The sequence below is a fragment of the Hemicordylus capensis genome, chromosome 3, assembly GCF_027244095.1.
Source record: "Hemicordylus capensis ecotype Gifberg chromosome 3, rHemCap1.1.pri, whole genome shotgun sequence".
In the NCBI taxonomy this organism is placed as follows: domain Eukaryota; kingdom Metazoa; phylum Chordata; class Lepidosauria; order Squamata; family Cordylidae; genus Hemicordylus; species Hemicordylus capensis.
The window spans coordinates 298,745,496-298,762,089 of NC_069659.1; the positions used below are offsets into that span (position 1 = coordinate 298,745,496).

The 16,594-nt window shown below is 43.1% G+C and overlaps 2 protein-coding genes across 16 annotated transcripts in view; one reads left to right on the plus strand and one right to left on the minus strand.

The window, feature by feature from the left end:
- The window catches only part of STK25 (serine/threonine kinase 25), a 29,613-nt gene extending 23,038 nt beyond the window's left edge, over positions 1–6,575 (plus strand). For all 9 annotated transcript variants that reach the window (XM_053304716.1, XM_053304714.1, XM_053304712.1 and 6 more), the window contains one exon: positions 6,262–6,575. In XM_053304716.1, coding sequence (XP_053160691.1) covers positions 6,262–6,301 — 40 coding nt within the window. In that variant the 3' untranslated portion in view covers positions 6,302–6,575. The remainder of the gene's footprint in view (positions 1–6,261) is intronic.
- Positions 6,576–8,390: 1,815 nt separating this feature from the next.
- Positions 8,391–16,594, minus strand: part of FARP2 (FERM, ARH/RhoGEF and pleckstrin domain protein 2) — a 138,496-nt gene continuing 130,292 nt past the window's right edge. For 3 of the 7 annotated variants that reach the window (XM_053304704.1, XM_053304706.1, XM_053304707.1), the window contains 3 exons: positions 13,407–13,514; positions 12,420–12,571; positions 8,391–10,455 (listed from right to left, as the gene is read on the minus strand). In XM_053304704.1, the coding sequence (XP_053160679.1) occupies positions 10,365–10,455; positions 12,420–12,571; positions 13,407–13,514 (351 nt within the window). In that variant the 3' untranslated portion in view covers positions 8,391–10,364. Of the gene's footprint in view, positions 10,456–10,510; positions 12,572–13,406; positions 13,515–15,704; positions 15,845–16,594 lie in introns of those variants that run through there. The other 4 variants (XM_053304708.1, XM_053304709.1, XM_053304711.1 and 1 more) reach the window with 4 other exon arrangements.

Below are 16,594 nucleotides of genomic sequence, written 5' to 3' on the forward strand. Positions count from 1 at the left end.
CCCCAGAGATTCCTTATGATTATCACGAATATCATTTATGGAAAGCACAACAGTGCTCTATTTTGCATCAAGTTACTGCGAAACGTCCAGAAGAGAGTGTATCTTCTGTCCTTAAAGTGCATGCCCCAGTTGTTGTTCACCCTGCACCAGTTGTTAGCCAAAAACCTACAGACGTTGCTTCTGGGGCTCTGCCACTGGTGCGTTTGTCCGGTTCACAGACACTTCACTTTATACCGGCTGCTATTTAGAAAGCTTCTTCTGGCAGTGATACACTGCTCCCCAAGATACCACCTTCTATCACTCAGGGCATTGGAGCCGATACTGTTTCATCTGGAGAAGACTGACTTCATAACTGATTCAGTCTGCAAGTACAGAGCATCCCTCTGATCCATCTCAGATGTTCAGCCTACTCCATCAATTTCATCTACTGAAGAGCTCAAGGCATACCCCATCCAAGTTAAAGAAATGGCAGAAGCTTTGGGCCTAGAATTAAAGACTCAAACTACTGATATAAAAGATCCTGTATATGATTTCATGTCCACTGCTCAGTCTGCCCAGCCTGTGGCTCTAGCTCTACTTCCTGTGATTTCTCAGGCAGCACAGTGCTCTTGGGAAATAATACATATGTCAACACCTACTTTTAAGAGGCTTGAGAACCTGTATAGAGTCTAAGAGGATGAATGTGTATGCTTGCTTAAATATCTGCTTCCAAATTCTCTGGTTATAGATTGTGCCACTTCTAACTCTGGTCAACGACATACCACCCCACTGATAAAGAAGGAAGGAAAATAGATGTAATGGGCTGGAAAGGTTATGACACCATGTCTGCTGATGAGTTCAATAAGCAATTCTCAAATGCTTTCAAAGTTTACAGCGCTTACCCGTCAACAGCTAAGCACTACTATACACTTAGCTGAGACAGAATCCAGGATCATGATGTTTCTATCAGATGTATGCTTAGCTTTGCTCAGCTAGTTTACAACTGACATGAAAGAGAAAATCAAGGGATTGCCCTTTGATGGAAAAGACCTCTTTAATGATACAGACAGCACTATGGAGAAACTTAAAAAAAATCTAAATTCACAGCTAAGTCTTTTACCACCACTTCTACTTCCTCCTATCCAACTTCCAGATACAAACCATATGGCTGGCAATGGCAGTCCTATAAATCATACAGATTTCTATAAGCCTTATCAACAAGACCAAAAAGAGGGTTACAGATGGAAGAACAAGAACCATCAGAGATCTCTTAACAAGCAGCATCGTTGATGCTTCCATCAGTCCACCGCTGATTCCACCTTTACCTGCCAGTTCCATCAAACTGGCAAGCTATGCACAAGCATAGCACCACATAACATCAGACCCATGGGTCCTTTGCATTGTTTCTACAGGTTATGCGATCAAGACTCTGCTAGTTTTTACGGGCATCAGGTACACACCTGCAACAGCCTTATTGATGGAAGAGGTGAAGGATTGGGAAAAGGAGCAATTCCCCTGCGTGGTGGACATGCCGACGGGACAGCTTCTATTCCAGTTACTTCCAAATACAAAAATGGGATGGAGGGATTCATCCCATCATGGATTTGAGACAGTTCAACAAGTAAGTCTGTGCCAGAAAATTTTGCCCGCTTCTCTCTCTCAGGAGGAGTGCCTTGCAACGGCTCTCAAAGATGCATAATTCCACATAGGCGTATGAGAAAACCACAAGAAGTACCTCTGGTTCATTGTGGGAAGTGCAGTATGCTTGTACAAAGTGCTTCCATTTGGGTTATCAATCATGTTCCAAGTGTTTACAAAATGCCTGAGCGTGGTTGTTGCATATCTAAGAACAGAGGGTATTGCGATTTTTTACATCCTCAATGTATATGTTCTCAACTGTATGTTTTGCGTCTCCTCGAAGACCAGGGAATACAGGTCAATTGGAAGAAATCCCATCTGTCTGTAATCTGTAAAATGTTTATATCATGTTGAGGTGGTACTGGATACAAACGAAGAGGACATACTTACCTTTAGATCACTGTCAGCAAATAAAGGTGACGATCCTGTAATTCTGGGGGAAACCCGCTCAGATGTATAATAGCCAGAGACTATTGGGTCTAATTGCCTTTTGTAATGTGACAGTATGCCATGCGTGTCTACCAGTGCGCAAGCTCCAAATGTGGTGGTTCTTGATGTTTCAACTGAACATAGACAGTCAACTCATTGAACCTTACTATTCTGGCTTCAGTCCTGTGCTCTTTAAAATGATGGATATATGTCAGAAACCTCCAAGAAGGGGTTCCCTTCCACGCTTTTACTCCAACTATGTGGGTCACTATGGATGCTTCTCTATTAGGGTGGAGAGCACACTGCAAGAATCAAGTTCCAGACTTTATGGTACAGTCAACAAAGACATCTGCATATCAGTATTCTAGAACTCCTAGCTGTGTTCCTGGCTCTGAAGGCTTTCCTACCTGTATGGAAAGGGCATGTTGTGCAAGTGCAGTTTGACAACACAATAGTAATCACTTACATAAACAGGCAAGGAGGAACTGTCTCCAGGTCTCTGTGTGCCTTCAGTCTTCAGCTGTGGAATTGGTACATTGGTCACCAGGTTCATCTGGAGGCATTACACATCAGGGGCATAGACAATGTTGTCTTGGCAGACGACCTGAGCAGGTTTCTAATACGTTTACACCAGCATGAATGGGAGATCAACACAGACGGTATTCAACAGCTGGGGGACACTGTCAATCGTCCTATTTGCAACTCATAAGAACAAAAAGTGTCCCAAGTTCTGCTAGAGGGCAGGCCAGGGCCTATTTTCTATTGAGGGATGCATTTCAAATAGGCTGGAGTAATGGGCTCCTGTACATGTTTCCACCATATCCACTATTAGGCAGAGTGATGACATGGCTACTTCAATGTCAACTCTCCTGCATTCTTCTAGCCCCTTGGTGGCCTCACAACCCATGGTTTCCACTGGTACTCAGACTATCGAACCACAGATACTGGAGGCTATCCCAGCACCCAACCTGCTGTCCTGGGACAGAGGGAAAGTGATGCATCATCCTCATCTGAAAACCTTAACTGTGTAGATAATAGGCCTTTATATAACATCCTACTCAATGAGCAGAAAAGGTCCACTGGGCTAAATTACTTGTGTAAGCGGACTTGTTTTTGAACATATGCACTAGAACAGGGGTTTGTCCCGGGAGATGCATCCATCAGGCAGATTTTTTTATATCTAACCTCTTTAAAGATCTTGAGATTGGCAAATGTTTCTGTAGCAAATTATTGTAGGCTGGAAGGAATTTTCCTCTCCTTCCTGCTTCAGCCAGTTAATGCTTAACTCACTGACCAATCTGAGCCAGCTCTGCAGCACGAGGAAAGGCTCTAGCGCGGAGTCCTCCCTTTCCTCTGCTTGAGAAGCAGATTGGTTGGCTTAATCCATAACTTTCAAAACCCAGAAAGCTTAAGAAAAGACTCTGGTAGGGTCTAGTATCTCACTGCCACCGAGTCACAACTTTAGGAAGTCTTTCGCAATGGGGTTTAGGGTGACTAGCAAACCCTGTTTCCCTTTTGCTCCCCCCGCCAGCAGGCAAGAATAAATCTTCCTTCCATGCATCTGCCTGTATGTGGAGTTAATTGTTTAACTTCCTCAGTTATTAATTACCTTTTTCAAGCCTCCAAGGGTGGTTAAAGAACAAAGAAAAAAAACTTTTATTCAGTTACTACAGATTAGTTCCATCTGAGGCTTTTAGATACACCTCAAAATACACAGTTGTTTGAAAGTATGCTGTCCCAGCATCATTCAAGGTGCTTTTAAAGTATTAAATGTAGTAACTTAATTGCAAATAATAAATATTTAGGACAGCATACACACAAAGAAATAAGTTTCTAATGCAAAGTCTGACTGAACAAACTTTCCCCGAGATTAATCTTCCTGAAGCCAAAGCCCAGATTTCCTATCCTTGAACTCACCAAACTCCCTGAGAATCAAGCCCCTGCAGTTCTGTCTTCCAAGAGCTGCAGTCATCCTGTTACAGCAAACTCCATTGCCACATGTCCCCCTGTTCCTCCAGCAGATAACTTCCTTTCTTTTCCTCAGAATTCCCTTCAACAGTTCTCTAGTTCTCACCCACCTGGTGTACTGATTGGTTGCACCTGGGAATTCACCAGCCTGTCAGTCAAGGCAAGGGTTCACTTCCTGTTAACTCTTTAAAGGGAGGGGAGACTAGTCACTACAGTTTCCAATAAGGTGCATCTGGCTGCAATTTCATTCATGCATCATGGTTTGGATGGCAAGTCTGTGTTCTCCCATCCGCAGTAAGATTTCTAAAAGATTTGAATAATTTGTACCCTTTTGTGCAACAGCCCTTAGAGCACTGGAGTCTTTCGCTAGTATTGTCATCTTTGACAAAGACCTTTAGAACTTATGGCTACAGCCCCTATTAAGCTAATGAGCTTGAAGATGGCCTTTTAGTAGCCATTACCATGGCGAGGAGAAATGAATTGACTTTGTAACCGATAGACCCACCTTATACAAGGTTCTACCTTGACAAGGTTCTGATGTGTATGGACTATATGTTCCTTCCTAAGGTAGCTTCTGAATTCCAACTGAATCAGGACATAGTCCTACCTATTTTTTCGGAGATCCATCCACACCACTCGAATGGGCTCTCCATGCTTTGGGTGTCTGGAGGTCACTCCTGTTCTATCTAAGCCAAAACAAAGACTTTAGAAGCAGTAAGTGGTTTTGTCTCATCTAAGGGCAAGGCTAAGCAGCAGTGCATGTCCACACATCTTTCCCACTGGCTTGTTGAACTGATATCACTAGCAGATAAACAGCAAAAGATTTTGATCTGCTATGTGCTATGAGAGCACATTCAACTAGAGTATATGCTGCCTCCGCTGCTCACTTGTTAGGAATTCAATCCCGTAACATTGGCAAGGTGGGCTACTTGGTCTTCTGAATTGCCTTTTGTAAAGCATTATACCATTGATCTTCACTCTGCAGCAGAAGCAAATTTTAGGAGTGTATTAAAGACAGTGTTCCAATAACTACTGGACCCTCTGCCTGGGACAGCTTGCTAAACACCCAGACATATGAATGGCAACGGATCATGATCCAGATAAACAGGTTGCTTACCTCTAACTGATGATCTGGTAGTGATCCATTGACTTTCATAAGACCCTCCCATTCCTCCCCACTGCTGGTAGTCTGATGTTTTTTTGTGTGTGTTTAAAAAATAACACCTTTCCCTGTCACAGAAACATTAGGATGGTCAAGTTAGATGGTCATCCAGGAACCCACAAAATGGCACCCTAACTGCCCAAATAACCAGTGCTCAGAGCATGCGAGGGGGAATGCGGGCCCCAAGGAACTTGAGTAATCCACCAACAAGGTCCTGCACAGGCTCAGAACCCAGACTTATGAATGTCAACAGAGCACTACCAGAACATCGGTTAGAGGTAAACAACCTATTTTTTTCTCAGGCTTTTTGTTAAATTTTAAACTTGTTTGTGTTTGCTATATTTTAGCAATTGTATATCACCTGGAGACCTATGTTAGGTTTATAAATGTGATATAGCTATAACCTTTAGACCCGTCAGCTGTCAGGAATGTCAACCTTTTCATTTTTGAGTGGGGAAATCTAAATCCACATTGGCAACTGAGCACAGAAACAGGGATGTGGTAATCCGTCTGAGTGAATCAATTCAAGTAAAATGTGCATAAGACTATTTACCGGCATCATCTGCCTCTTAAATTAGACCAGGTGACTTTAGGTCTGACACAAGAAGTTGGCAGTAGTGCTATTCATTTTCATGCTTGGATTTGAAGAAAGTTGGTGTGAGGTAGGGATGTGCATGGAACTGGTTCAAAGGACCAGTGGTTCCGCTGGTCTGAAGGCAGGGAGAGAGTTGACTTTAAGGGGGGGAGTGCACTTGCCCCTCCTGCCAGCGCTCTGTTAGCAAAGGGTCTGTCAGGGTGGCAGCGTACTTCCCTGCCGCCCCGTTGCCTCATCAGAGGCTACATCACTGGAAGTATCTGATGTGCCTGCACGTGTAGTCGTGTGCGCACCACTTGCTAACATGCACAAGTCTCATCAGGTACTTCCGGTGAGAGCAGGGAAGTACGCTGCTGCCCCGATGGACCTTAACGTCAGCCCCCCCCCTTTGAACTTTCCCCACCTGGTTCCATGCACATCCCTAGTGTGAGGATGACGACGAGGTGTGCAATCAAATCTAACAGGTCTTCTTTACATTCTCCCTTGTCAGGTTCTCACATAGCAGGAACCACCTGACTTCAGCACGCTGAGGAGTCTGCTCTTTGTTGTGCATTGAAAGTGTGACTTCCCCCACCCCCAGCTCCATAAGAACTGCATCTTGACTCCGCCATCATCTGCTGTTGGATGTTAACATTGTGTTATGGATTCCCTGACATTTGAGCCTTCATGTGTGTATGTCATGACCCCCCAGGATGGGATTTGCAACACAAATGCATCATGGACTTCTTTGCAGAGCCCGAGGAGGGTAGTTTCTACAGTGTACTTCATGGAGGTTTTTAATTATATCCAGTGTTTCTCAGGTCAGACCTTGTTTAAAAGCAAAATCCTGACTGCTGGAAAAAAGGAAAACTCTTAGACAAACACATTCCAAAAAGGGAAGTGGGACTCCCTGCTCTGGCTAGAGGCAAAGTGTGTGTGTGTGTGAGCACTTCTCAAGGAGGAGGGACGATCACCACCCAGGTGCATATACTGGTGCTATTCAGGATTTTGTTCAGACTCCTCCACAACTAACAGAACAAGATGATCAGCCCTGCAGCAGCAGCTGCTGCTGGCTGCCTGCTTCCTGTTTGTCTACTTGTCCCCTTTGAGAGGGTCAGCTTGGTGCCTGCTGCTCTGTTCCACTCTGCACTTGCCCTTGTTTCACTGACAACAGTTTGGAGCAGATGTGCTCTTACTGTGTTGGTATCCAGAGTGTGAAAACTCTATTTGGGATACATGCATATCCACTCCAGATATTGTCAGTACTATGCATTTAGTAAAGATGGAGGGAAGTGGAAGTGCTTAAGGAATCCCATCACATAGACAAGGGAGAGAGCTACCCAACACACACTATTTGGTGAAATTTGAAATGTGTGTCGTGCCAAATGCTGGGGCTATCCCAGGTGACACTTCTGAAATCTAAGCCGTGTGTCCATTTTTAAAGCTGTTCACTACATTGAACTTGCAAGGCATTAGTGTTTAAATTACTAATGAGCATTATGTCTGAGTTTGGTTCTATATAGAGCATGTTTTAAGCATCTGAAGTGATTACAACTAGTAAGGGAGCAGATCTAGAGCAGTCATGTGCTACGTTAGAGATGACTATTTTCTCACTGTCAAGCCACTTAGACTGCTATTGAAACCTTGCCTTTTGAGAAGTATCGATTCATTATATAGAGTTGTAGGTGGAAGCAGAACTGTCTGCTCTGCATATTCTTCCTGGTACTACTAAGAGGAAAGTTAATGGGAAATGCTCTTAGAATTCATACATCATTGTGGAATGGTATCAAGAGCTACAGCTGCTACTTCTCAGTGATGCTCATGGATAGCTTAGTAGATAGCATGGGTGGTAATGTGAAGACTGCATCTGGGCATAAGCACATTCACCCATTAGCCTCCAGGAGTGCTGACAAGCAGATAGGAACGTTGTACAAAGGAAAGCAAGAAGTTACCCAGGCTAAGAAGCTGCTACTTTATGCTATTCATAGAAGGTACCTTACATTATCAGCTCACACAATGTTACCAATAAAGCTGTAAGTGTCTCCAGTATTCAAAACAGTTTTACAAAGAAGCAGTGAGAAGGACCTGCCACTTCCAATAAAACTAACTTGTGAAGTAAGTTTGAGTAAAGTCAAGTAAAAGCTGACTGTATGTATTGTCTGCATTGATACAGGAAGTGAGGCTGTAGCTGCTATAAGAGCATAGGAAGCAACTTATGGCATCAACTGAAAAGGCCTTTCGTGTTGGCTATAGATCTTATAAAATCAAGTGTATATGTATTTTGTTTAGCACACTAAATTCACTTGTAAGGTAGCCATGAGTGGCTGAGGATATTTAAAATAGTCCCGCTGAACTTAAAAGGACAAATTAGGCATTGCCTAAACTTGTCCTTTTAATTTCAGTGGAACTACTTTGAGTTATTTTCTGTGTTAATCACTGTGTCCTATTGTACAATCACACAGGATTGTTGAATAGGAATAAGGGAAGTATTATCCACCAGAAATTTAGGGATAAAAAGTAGGTTATCCCTCTGAGCAACAGGAATCTGTGCATTCCTAAGAAACCAGTAGCACTTTTCTGCCAAATATTCCCACTAGTATAATAGTTGGAAAGGTTTGAGCGGACAATCATAGAACCATATTTCAAGATCTACAATAGTTTATTTCCAAAACACACAAATAAAAAAAAATTAACTTATATTGAGTAATGACCATTGTAATAGAGAAGAAATATTTAGTACATTGAAGCTTATTTAAGATGTGAAACAAAAACAAAAATTACAAAATCTTCCCTTTACCCTCTTATCAAAGAATCCATCCCTTTAGCTAGAAGACTGACCTAACTCTACTTACATATTTCAGGAACACAAATGAAGACACCTGCTTCTGAATTTTTCCTCAAGTTGTGCCTCCTTTACTCTCCCATATTCATATGCAATGTGTAGGATATCAATTTTTTTCTGCCTTGACTGTCAAAGCAGAGTACCCATCACCACATTGTTGCTTTCAATATATTAGAATACGCGTAACCATGTTCAAACCAGCAGACTACTTTCCTCTGCTACCCAACCTAAGGGCCATTTAAAAAAAACCCCTGTTAATCTCCACCCTAGAGCCCTTTAGTCAGAGGTTTCACATTCATTTTTAAAAGCAAAGGCTAGGCTTTTCCTCCATGACTGTGACACTAAATGACAGAAGCGATTGATGTTTATGGTATTTTCAACCATTTCTGCCTTGCAATGAAGGAGGTATGGCTAGACCAGTTCTCATATATTAAGTCCCTAACCGTACCATAGGCCTATTTCCTTCTTGGTTCATGTATGTCAAAGTATCTTTTACTGAGGTACTAACTCTTCTGGAGTTAATCTAGCCTTTTACTGTAACTCTTCTTCCACACTTAAAAAAAAAAAAGTATGTTGATCATACATGCAGCAGCAAATGTTTTGTTTTATTTTATTTTAGGGAGCCTGGAGAAAACAAATTGGTTATTTTGGATATCCCATTGAAGGTTCTTTTGTTTTTTGGTATGTGCCAACAGCATGGTAGAGAACACAGCTATCGCTGCATACTCATAGCTTTATTAAAAAGTTAGCCAGATCAAGCATAGCTTGCATGCCCTGGAAAAGCTCACAGAGAACATATGAAAGGAGAGCTGCTCTTGTGGTAGCAAGCATGACTTGTCCCCTTAGCTAAGCAGGGTCTGTCCTTGCTGCATATGAATGGGAGACTAGATGTGTGAGCAATGGAAGATATTCCCCTTAGGGGATGGAGCTGCTCTGGGAAGACCATCGAGGTTCCAAGTTCCCTCCCTGGTTTCTCCAAAATATGGCTGAAAGATTTCTGCTGCAACCTTGGAGAAGCTGCTGCCAGTCTGTGCAGAGAATACTGAGCTAGATGGACTTACGGTCTGACTAAGTATATGGCAGCTTCCTATGTGCCAACAACAGGACACAGAACTCTGATGTTAGGGGCAAACAGTGCAGACATAGTTTGCAGCAGCCTCTACCGACATCAGAATGGTCTCTACTTTTAGCAAAATTTCAACCCTTCCAGTACTGACTGCAGCAACCCTTTTCTTCCACCCACTGCCACACACATTAGAACCTCATCCACTTGGGGAAAATAAAAAGGGGTAAAGTTGCTACTTGGCAGTTTCCTGAAGCACTCCAACATTTTAGAGTGAGCAGAACTCCCACTTTAAATTAATGTGAATGCACTGCAGCATTTGAGGCATGGCTGGCAGGCTGAAATAGCAAGCTACACAAAGACTGTTTAGCCAGGCTGAATGTTAACATGAGTTTTTGGAAACCTCCTGAAAGGTAATGGACTTACCAACAGCTGTTCTTTATGTAAGTACAAAATTGTGTCTATCGCTTGTACATCCAGCAGCCACAATTCTTCCGTGAACAGAATTATCTCCACTGTCCTTGCAGTTCCTTGGGGGCATGGCCGCTTGCCACACTACAGCAAATTCACCATTTTCCAGGAGGCAGCTAACTCTGCCACTGCGGGTGGCACCTCTTTTGGCTACTGTCAAGCTCGGACTCCAGACCCCTTCCCCCCCCAACCCATGCTGCAAACAACTACCTACAACAGAGACCCAGCTCTGCTTCTTTCAGTTTGTAACCTTTTCCTTTTCATCCTTTGGAATGAAAAGGCTGGATCTCCCAGGGGAACTTGTAGCTCTCTTTATCACTTCCATCCACCTGGTAAGAAAGGAAGAAAACATCAGCGCTCAGTATAGTTATCGACCTAACATCCTTTTAATGTGCTAGGGTTAGGGTTAGCTGGATCAAGCCCAAGGCCTATCCAGCCCAACATCCTGTTTCCTACAGTGGCCCACCAGATGCCTCTGAGAAGCTCACAGACAAGAAGTGAGGGCATGCTCTCTCTCCTGTTGTTGCTAACCTGCAACTGGTATTTAGAGGCATCTTGCCTCTGAGGCTGGAGGTGTCCTACAGCTTGCCAGACTAGTAGCCAATGATAGACCTGTCCTCCATGAATTTATCTAAGCCCCTTGTAAAGCCATCCAACCTAGTGGCCATCACCACATCCTGTGGCAGAGAATTCCATAGATTAGTTATGTGCTATGTGAAAAAGTACTTCCTTTTGTCAGCCCTAAGTTTCCTGGCCTTCAGTTTCATGGGATGACCCATGGTTCTAGTGTTGTGAGAGAGGGAGAAAAATTTCTCCGCACTCTCTCTACTCCATGCATTATTGTATACACCTCTATCATATCTCCCCATGCTCACCTCTTTCCCAAAACTAAAAAGCCCCAGATGCTGTAGCCTTGCCTCATAAGGAAGGTGCTCCAGATCATCTCAATTGCCCTCTTCTGCACCTTTTCCAGTTCTACAACATACTCTTTAAGATACAGTGACCAGAACTGTACACAGTACTCTAAATGTGGCCGCACCATAGATAATATTCACAGTTTTATTTTCGCAATATGTATCACTTTACACTTGCTTACATTGACCCATATTTGCCATTTTGTCACCCACTCCCCCAGTTTGGAGAGATCATTTTGGAGCTCCTCACAATCTGTTTTGGATTTCACTACACTAAATAGCTTAGTGTCATCAGCAAATTTGGCCACTTTGCTGGTTACACCAATGTTTAGATCATTTATGAACAAGTTAAAGAGCACTGGTCCCAGTACAGACCCCTGGGGGATCCCACTTCTTTCTTCCCTTCCATTGTGAAAACCGTTCATTTATTCCTACCCTCTGCTTCCTGTCCTTCAACCAGTTACCGATCCACACATGAACCTGTCCCCTTATCCCAAGACTGCTACGTTTACTCAAGAGCGGGGAACTGCTCAAAAGCTTTTTGGAAGTCCAAGAATACAATGTCAACCAGATCACCTTTATCACCTGCTTCCAGTAGGAAGATACTTCACATTAGTTTTTGCTGAGCATTTTAGTAAGATTAACTCTCATACTAACTCTTAATCTTCACAAATGCAAATATGAGCTATAGCATTCCAATAGCCACCTGGTACCTTGGGCAAAGCCTGTACACCAATGCGAGGCTACTTGCCATGGTGCAGGGGAAGAATTTTTTTAAAAAATGTGTGTGGCGGGGGGCAATTGGAGAAGCATCCATAAGCAAATGGAGTGCAGTTAAGGCAAAACGCTGACTCTCTATTCCACTGCCTAGAGCAAGGGTTCCCAACTTGGGTCTCCAGATGTTGGGCTACAACTCCCACCATCCCCAGCCACAACGGCCAAAATCCAACAACATCCGGAGACCCAAAGGTTGGGAACTCTTGGCCTAGTGTAAAATTACTACATTTTTAGACCACCTCAAACAACCAGTCTAGCAAAATATCCTTAAGTTCACCCTAAACCTTATGTTAGATTAAAGTATCACCCTAGGGCCATTATAATGGTAATTCTTCCTGGAATTACCTTTTGCCACTTATATTTCACTTCCTACATGCCAGATCATTTGATTTCAGACAGATTTTGAACCATCACGACTCTCATTCATGATCTTCAACAAAAGCTCTGCAGCCTACAAAAATGGAGATAATAGGATCACCTCCTCTTTGAAATCTCAGCAGATTCCTCAGTTATCAGGACACTGTATAAAAACAAAACCCTAAATGAATAAGTTGGGGCAACCAACTCATTTTGCAAATTGGATCTGGGAAGTGCCTCTTTACCTCTCAAAAGTGTATTTGCTTTCAGCTCTGAAGAAATACACATGGGACTTGAACTGTAGCTTGAAGACATATTCCTTCTGAATGCCATCAGTCTCCACTGGGGTGCTGACAGTGTAGCCAAGGAGCGGTAAACTGGCCAGTGGGTAATCATCCTGAAAAACAGCCAAGTTATTCATGTCTTATCTTAAGAAAAGTTGTCAATTCTCAACCAGAGAAAGGCAATTCTGTTTCTGCTCCTTGAAGAGCCCAATTAAAAATGTGGTTGGACAGCTCCAATTACAGTCAGCTATTTTTCTCTTTAAGAATGAGCTAGCCAACCCCACCCCCCACCCCAGTTACCAAAGACCTTCCATAAGCTTTATGCTCAATATTAATTTACTGTGGACTGGCACTGGGGAGAAACCATAAATGAGGTGAAAATCACATCTGCCGCAATGGTGTAAAGGGCAGGGAAGTAAAATATCAAATGGTTAATCGATAAATATGAGTCTAACTGTTAATATATTGCAGTAAATGACTACGGATGTCTTTTATTAGTCAGTAGTGGGCATAGAGAGAGATAGCCAACAGTGCTGCCCTCCTTCTCACAGGAGGGCGAATTAAGCCCTACCCACTGGAAGCCACCCCCACTACCCTCACTAAGGCCCAGCTCATGTCTGGGCCAGCCCTGCCTAACTCAACCCTGCTGCTGTCAATAGCACTGGCTGGGGAAGGAGGAGAACAAAGTAGGTGCCTGCTCAGAGGAGGAGACATTGCAAATGCCTGTTCAGTCCTGCTTCCTCCTCTCTTCTGCCATCTTTTTTCCAGCTGGAGTTTCCAGTGATTCATTGATATTTCGAGAGTTTAAATGGATATTTAAAAAACTATATCCCCAGATGAAGGGCTTTTAAATAAGTGTAAAAACTAGAGCACATTCAAGAGACGTATCTGAGTACTGCCTGTCATTTCAACATGCATCATCTTGTAGTTGTACTAAGTCCATCTCACCTGGTGAGTTTTGTAGAAGAACAGACAGAAGTTGGTAAAGACAACCCACAGCTTTTGCCAACCGTTACTGTTTTTGAATTTCCTTAGTAAGTATCCTGATAGCTGGTTCTGCATGTGAGAGCAGGGAGGAAATTTTATGAGAGCGCAATAATCATTTGTCTTATCATTCTCTCTACCATCACAACAAAAACTTGCAGGTTTAAAGACTGAAAGAGGATTATCCTCTGGGAACAGCAAACTTGAGAACCACCACACAGCACTTGCTTCTTCCGAGCCATTCTCCATGGAGTATTTCCCCGTACCCCTTGATTCCCAAACGGGAAGGCTCGTTCCCTGGGCGGATAGAGTCCAATCAATCAAACCCAGGCGAGAGGTCTTAAGATCAATAGTTTATTGCTCCTAGGAAAAGCAAGGTGCTATCTCAGCTCACGCCAGAGATAGAACATCTTTTTTGCTCAGATATCATTGTCCAAGCCATCAAGGTGTAATATCTTACACCTATGAAGTACCACATTTAGGCATATCAGTTTCCAATGTGGGTTCTATGTAGCTATGTGCCAGAGGCACCTACTGGATAGCAGTGATTTAATTAGTGATTAGCAACCCATCTCTAAGCCCCTTCGACTGCATCATTTGTAACTTGAGGGCCACTTTGTTATAAACCACCCAGAGACGCAAATTTTGGGTGGTATAAAAATATGTTAAATAAAATAAATAACTAACTGCTCAAAAATTGTATTTAATCTTTTTGCCAAAAGTGCTTTGGTGATTTATACTCCCTTCTGTGAAACGATAAACATAATAATGCTGGATGAGTGTCATGATAAAACAAATGCATTCTTACTCTAAAAAAAGTGGTAGGGACCCACACCACCACTCTCTGTCCCCTAGTCAGCCCTCAATTAAAAACAAAACAAAACAATTTTATGACTGTGTGCTCTCTTGCTCTTGATGTAGAGTATGCATCTATACTGAATTTAAGAAGACAAGGGGTAGAGGAAAGAAACAACAGATTTCACCACCACCGCAGCAGCAGCAGCAGCAGCAAGGCTACTCTCTCTTTATCTACATCCTCTGTCCAAACAGAATATTTCACTGAACTGGGCTTTGTGGAAGTATCACATAAAGGGTAACATGTGGTTTGGGTCTTGCTTTCCTTGATTACACAAAAGGCTCCAAAAAGAGTTCTCTCCTGGCAGAGATGGGGCTGCTGTGGGAAGAGTATCCATATGCTTGCATGCAGCATCTCCAAGATAGGGCTGAGAGAGACTCCAGCCTGCAACCTTGGAGAAGCTGCTGCCAGTCTATGTAGACAATACGGAACTAGATGGACCAATGGTCTGACTCAGTATAAGGCAGCTTCCTATGTTCCTCCTGGGTATTCCAGCATGGGTGTCCATGGGACTTTTTCCAGGGGGAGCAACGCCAGCAATCCTATGCTCCCCTCTCTGGGAGTATGCCCCATTGACTTAAATGGGAACTGGCTTGATCTGGGGGGGAGGGGGAAGAGAGTGTCCCCGCAGATGTCCATGTATTCCAGTTACAAATGAAATGGCCCAAGCCATCAATTCATATACTCTGTTTATTCACATTTTCCCACAGAATGATCATCTTTCCCTGCAGTTGCATGTGTTTAGCATTTCCACTTCAGAGATGGTATAGAAAAATCTCAGACGCAGTTATTTCCTAACCAATTCCTGATCACATTGTTCTATCATCTGCTCTGAGAAGAGATGAACCTAAGCAGGCTGCCATCTCTTTTCAGTTTGTCCTTCTAGTCCCCACAAGATGCCAAGAACAGTAAGCAACACACAGATCCTGAATTCAGTTAATGACACCAAGCAATTTAAAGAAAGAAGATGCAAGGAAGAAACAGCCAAGTTAGGAAGACAGGCTCTGCGGAATACACAGCAGCAAAGCCACATTAAAGTTAGATACTGGTAAATGAAAGCCAGAATAATACAAAAATAGCATCATGGCGGGGGAGTGGGAACCATTTGCTATGGCCAAAGGGAGAAATTACACACACACACACACACATAAAGAAATAAAGGGAGAAATTACACACACACACACAAAAAGAAAGGGCATTGCAAAATCAGGGTTGTGTATGATAAAGCAAAGGGCTTAACTGAACTGATTTTGTCAATAGGTGGCTCACTATATTATGCATGAACCTTGAATATTTATACTAAAACAATGTTTTAGAGAGCTATCATGGAGATGGTATAAGTAGGAAGTGATGACGATCTGCATAGAGTCTCCCATCAGTACTGAGAATGGTGGAAGAAGTTTTACCTGAATCATGCACAGATAGTCAGACAGGGACAGGCTCTGGTTCCGGTACCAACAAACATGGGTGATTGTGTTGGGCCGCTGAGTCTGGCCCAGCAAATAGCGAGGAGGAAGCTCTGGAGAAACAGCAAGAGAGCAGAAAACTAAGCAAAGAAAGGATGCAGGAAAGAGAAAAAGAAACAAAGAAACAAGATTTAGAACAGGAAAGGGCAGTCTGCGAAAAGGTCTGTTAAAAGAAATAATATGGGGGAAAGCAATGGTGTGTAAAAGGGAAGAGATGCCAAGCAGATGCCATGAAGTCCACACTCTGGAAGAGCCAAGATCAGCTGTGCAAAGGGTCTCAGTGCTTTGGAAAGAATGCAGGAAGATTAACAAGGTTTAGCCAAGGCTGGGGACTTCCTAGAGACTTGGTTAGTGGGCAAGGTTACAAACCTTTGACTTCACAGCCCCAAAGCAGTTTTCCTCCATTCAGTAGTTGGTTTGACATGAGACCCATGTGGTGTTGTTATGGGAGGGTCCGTGTAATACAGTGGTTCACGTGTCTGACTAGGATTTGAGGAACCCGGATTCAATTCCCAACTCAGCCATAAAGCTCACAGGGTGACCTTGGGCCAATCACTCACTTTCAGCCCACTTTGCCTTACAGGGTTGCTCCGAGGATAAAATGGAGGGAGGGTGCAATAACATGTACGTACGCTGCCCTGATTTCTTTGGAAAGAGGGTGGATAGTAATACAATAAATATGGCAGCCACGGGTATCTAAGTGACCCTGTTAATGCTAAGCTTCCATTCATTTTGCCGAGTTTTTGCTGGGGAAAAATACCTCAAACCCTTTTTAGGATCAAGGTACATGTGGAAAATGCAACAAAATAGAAGCAGCACTCAAAATGGCT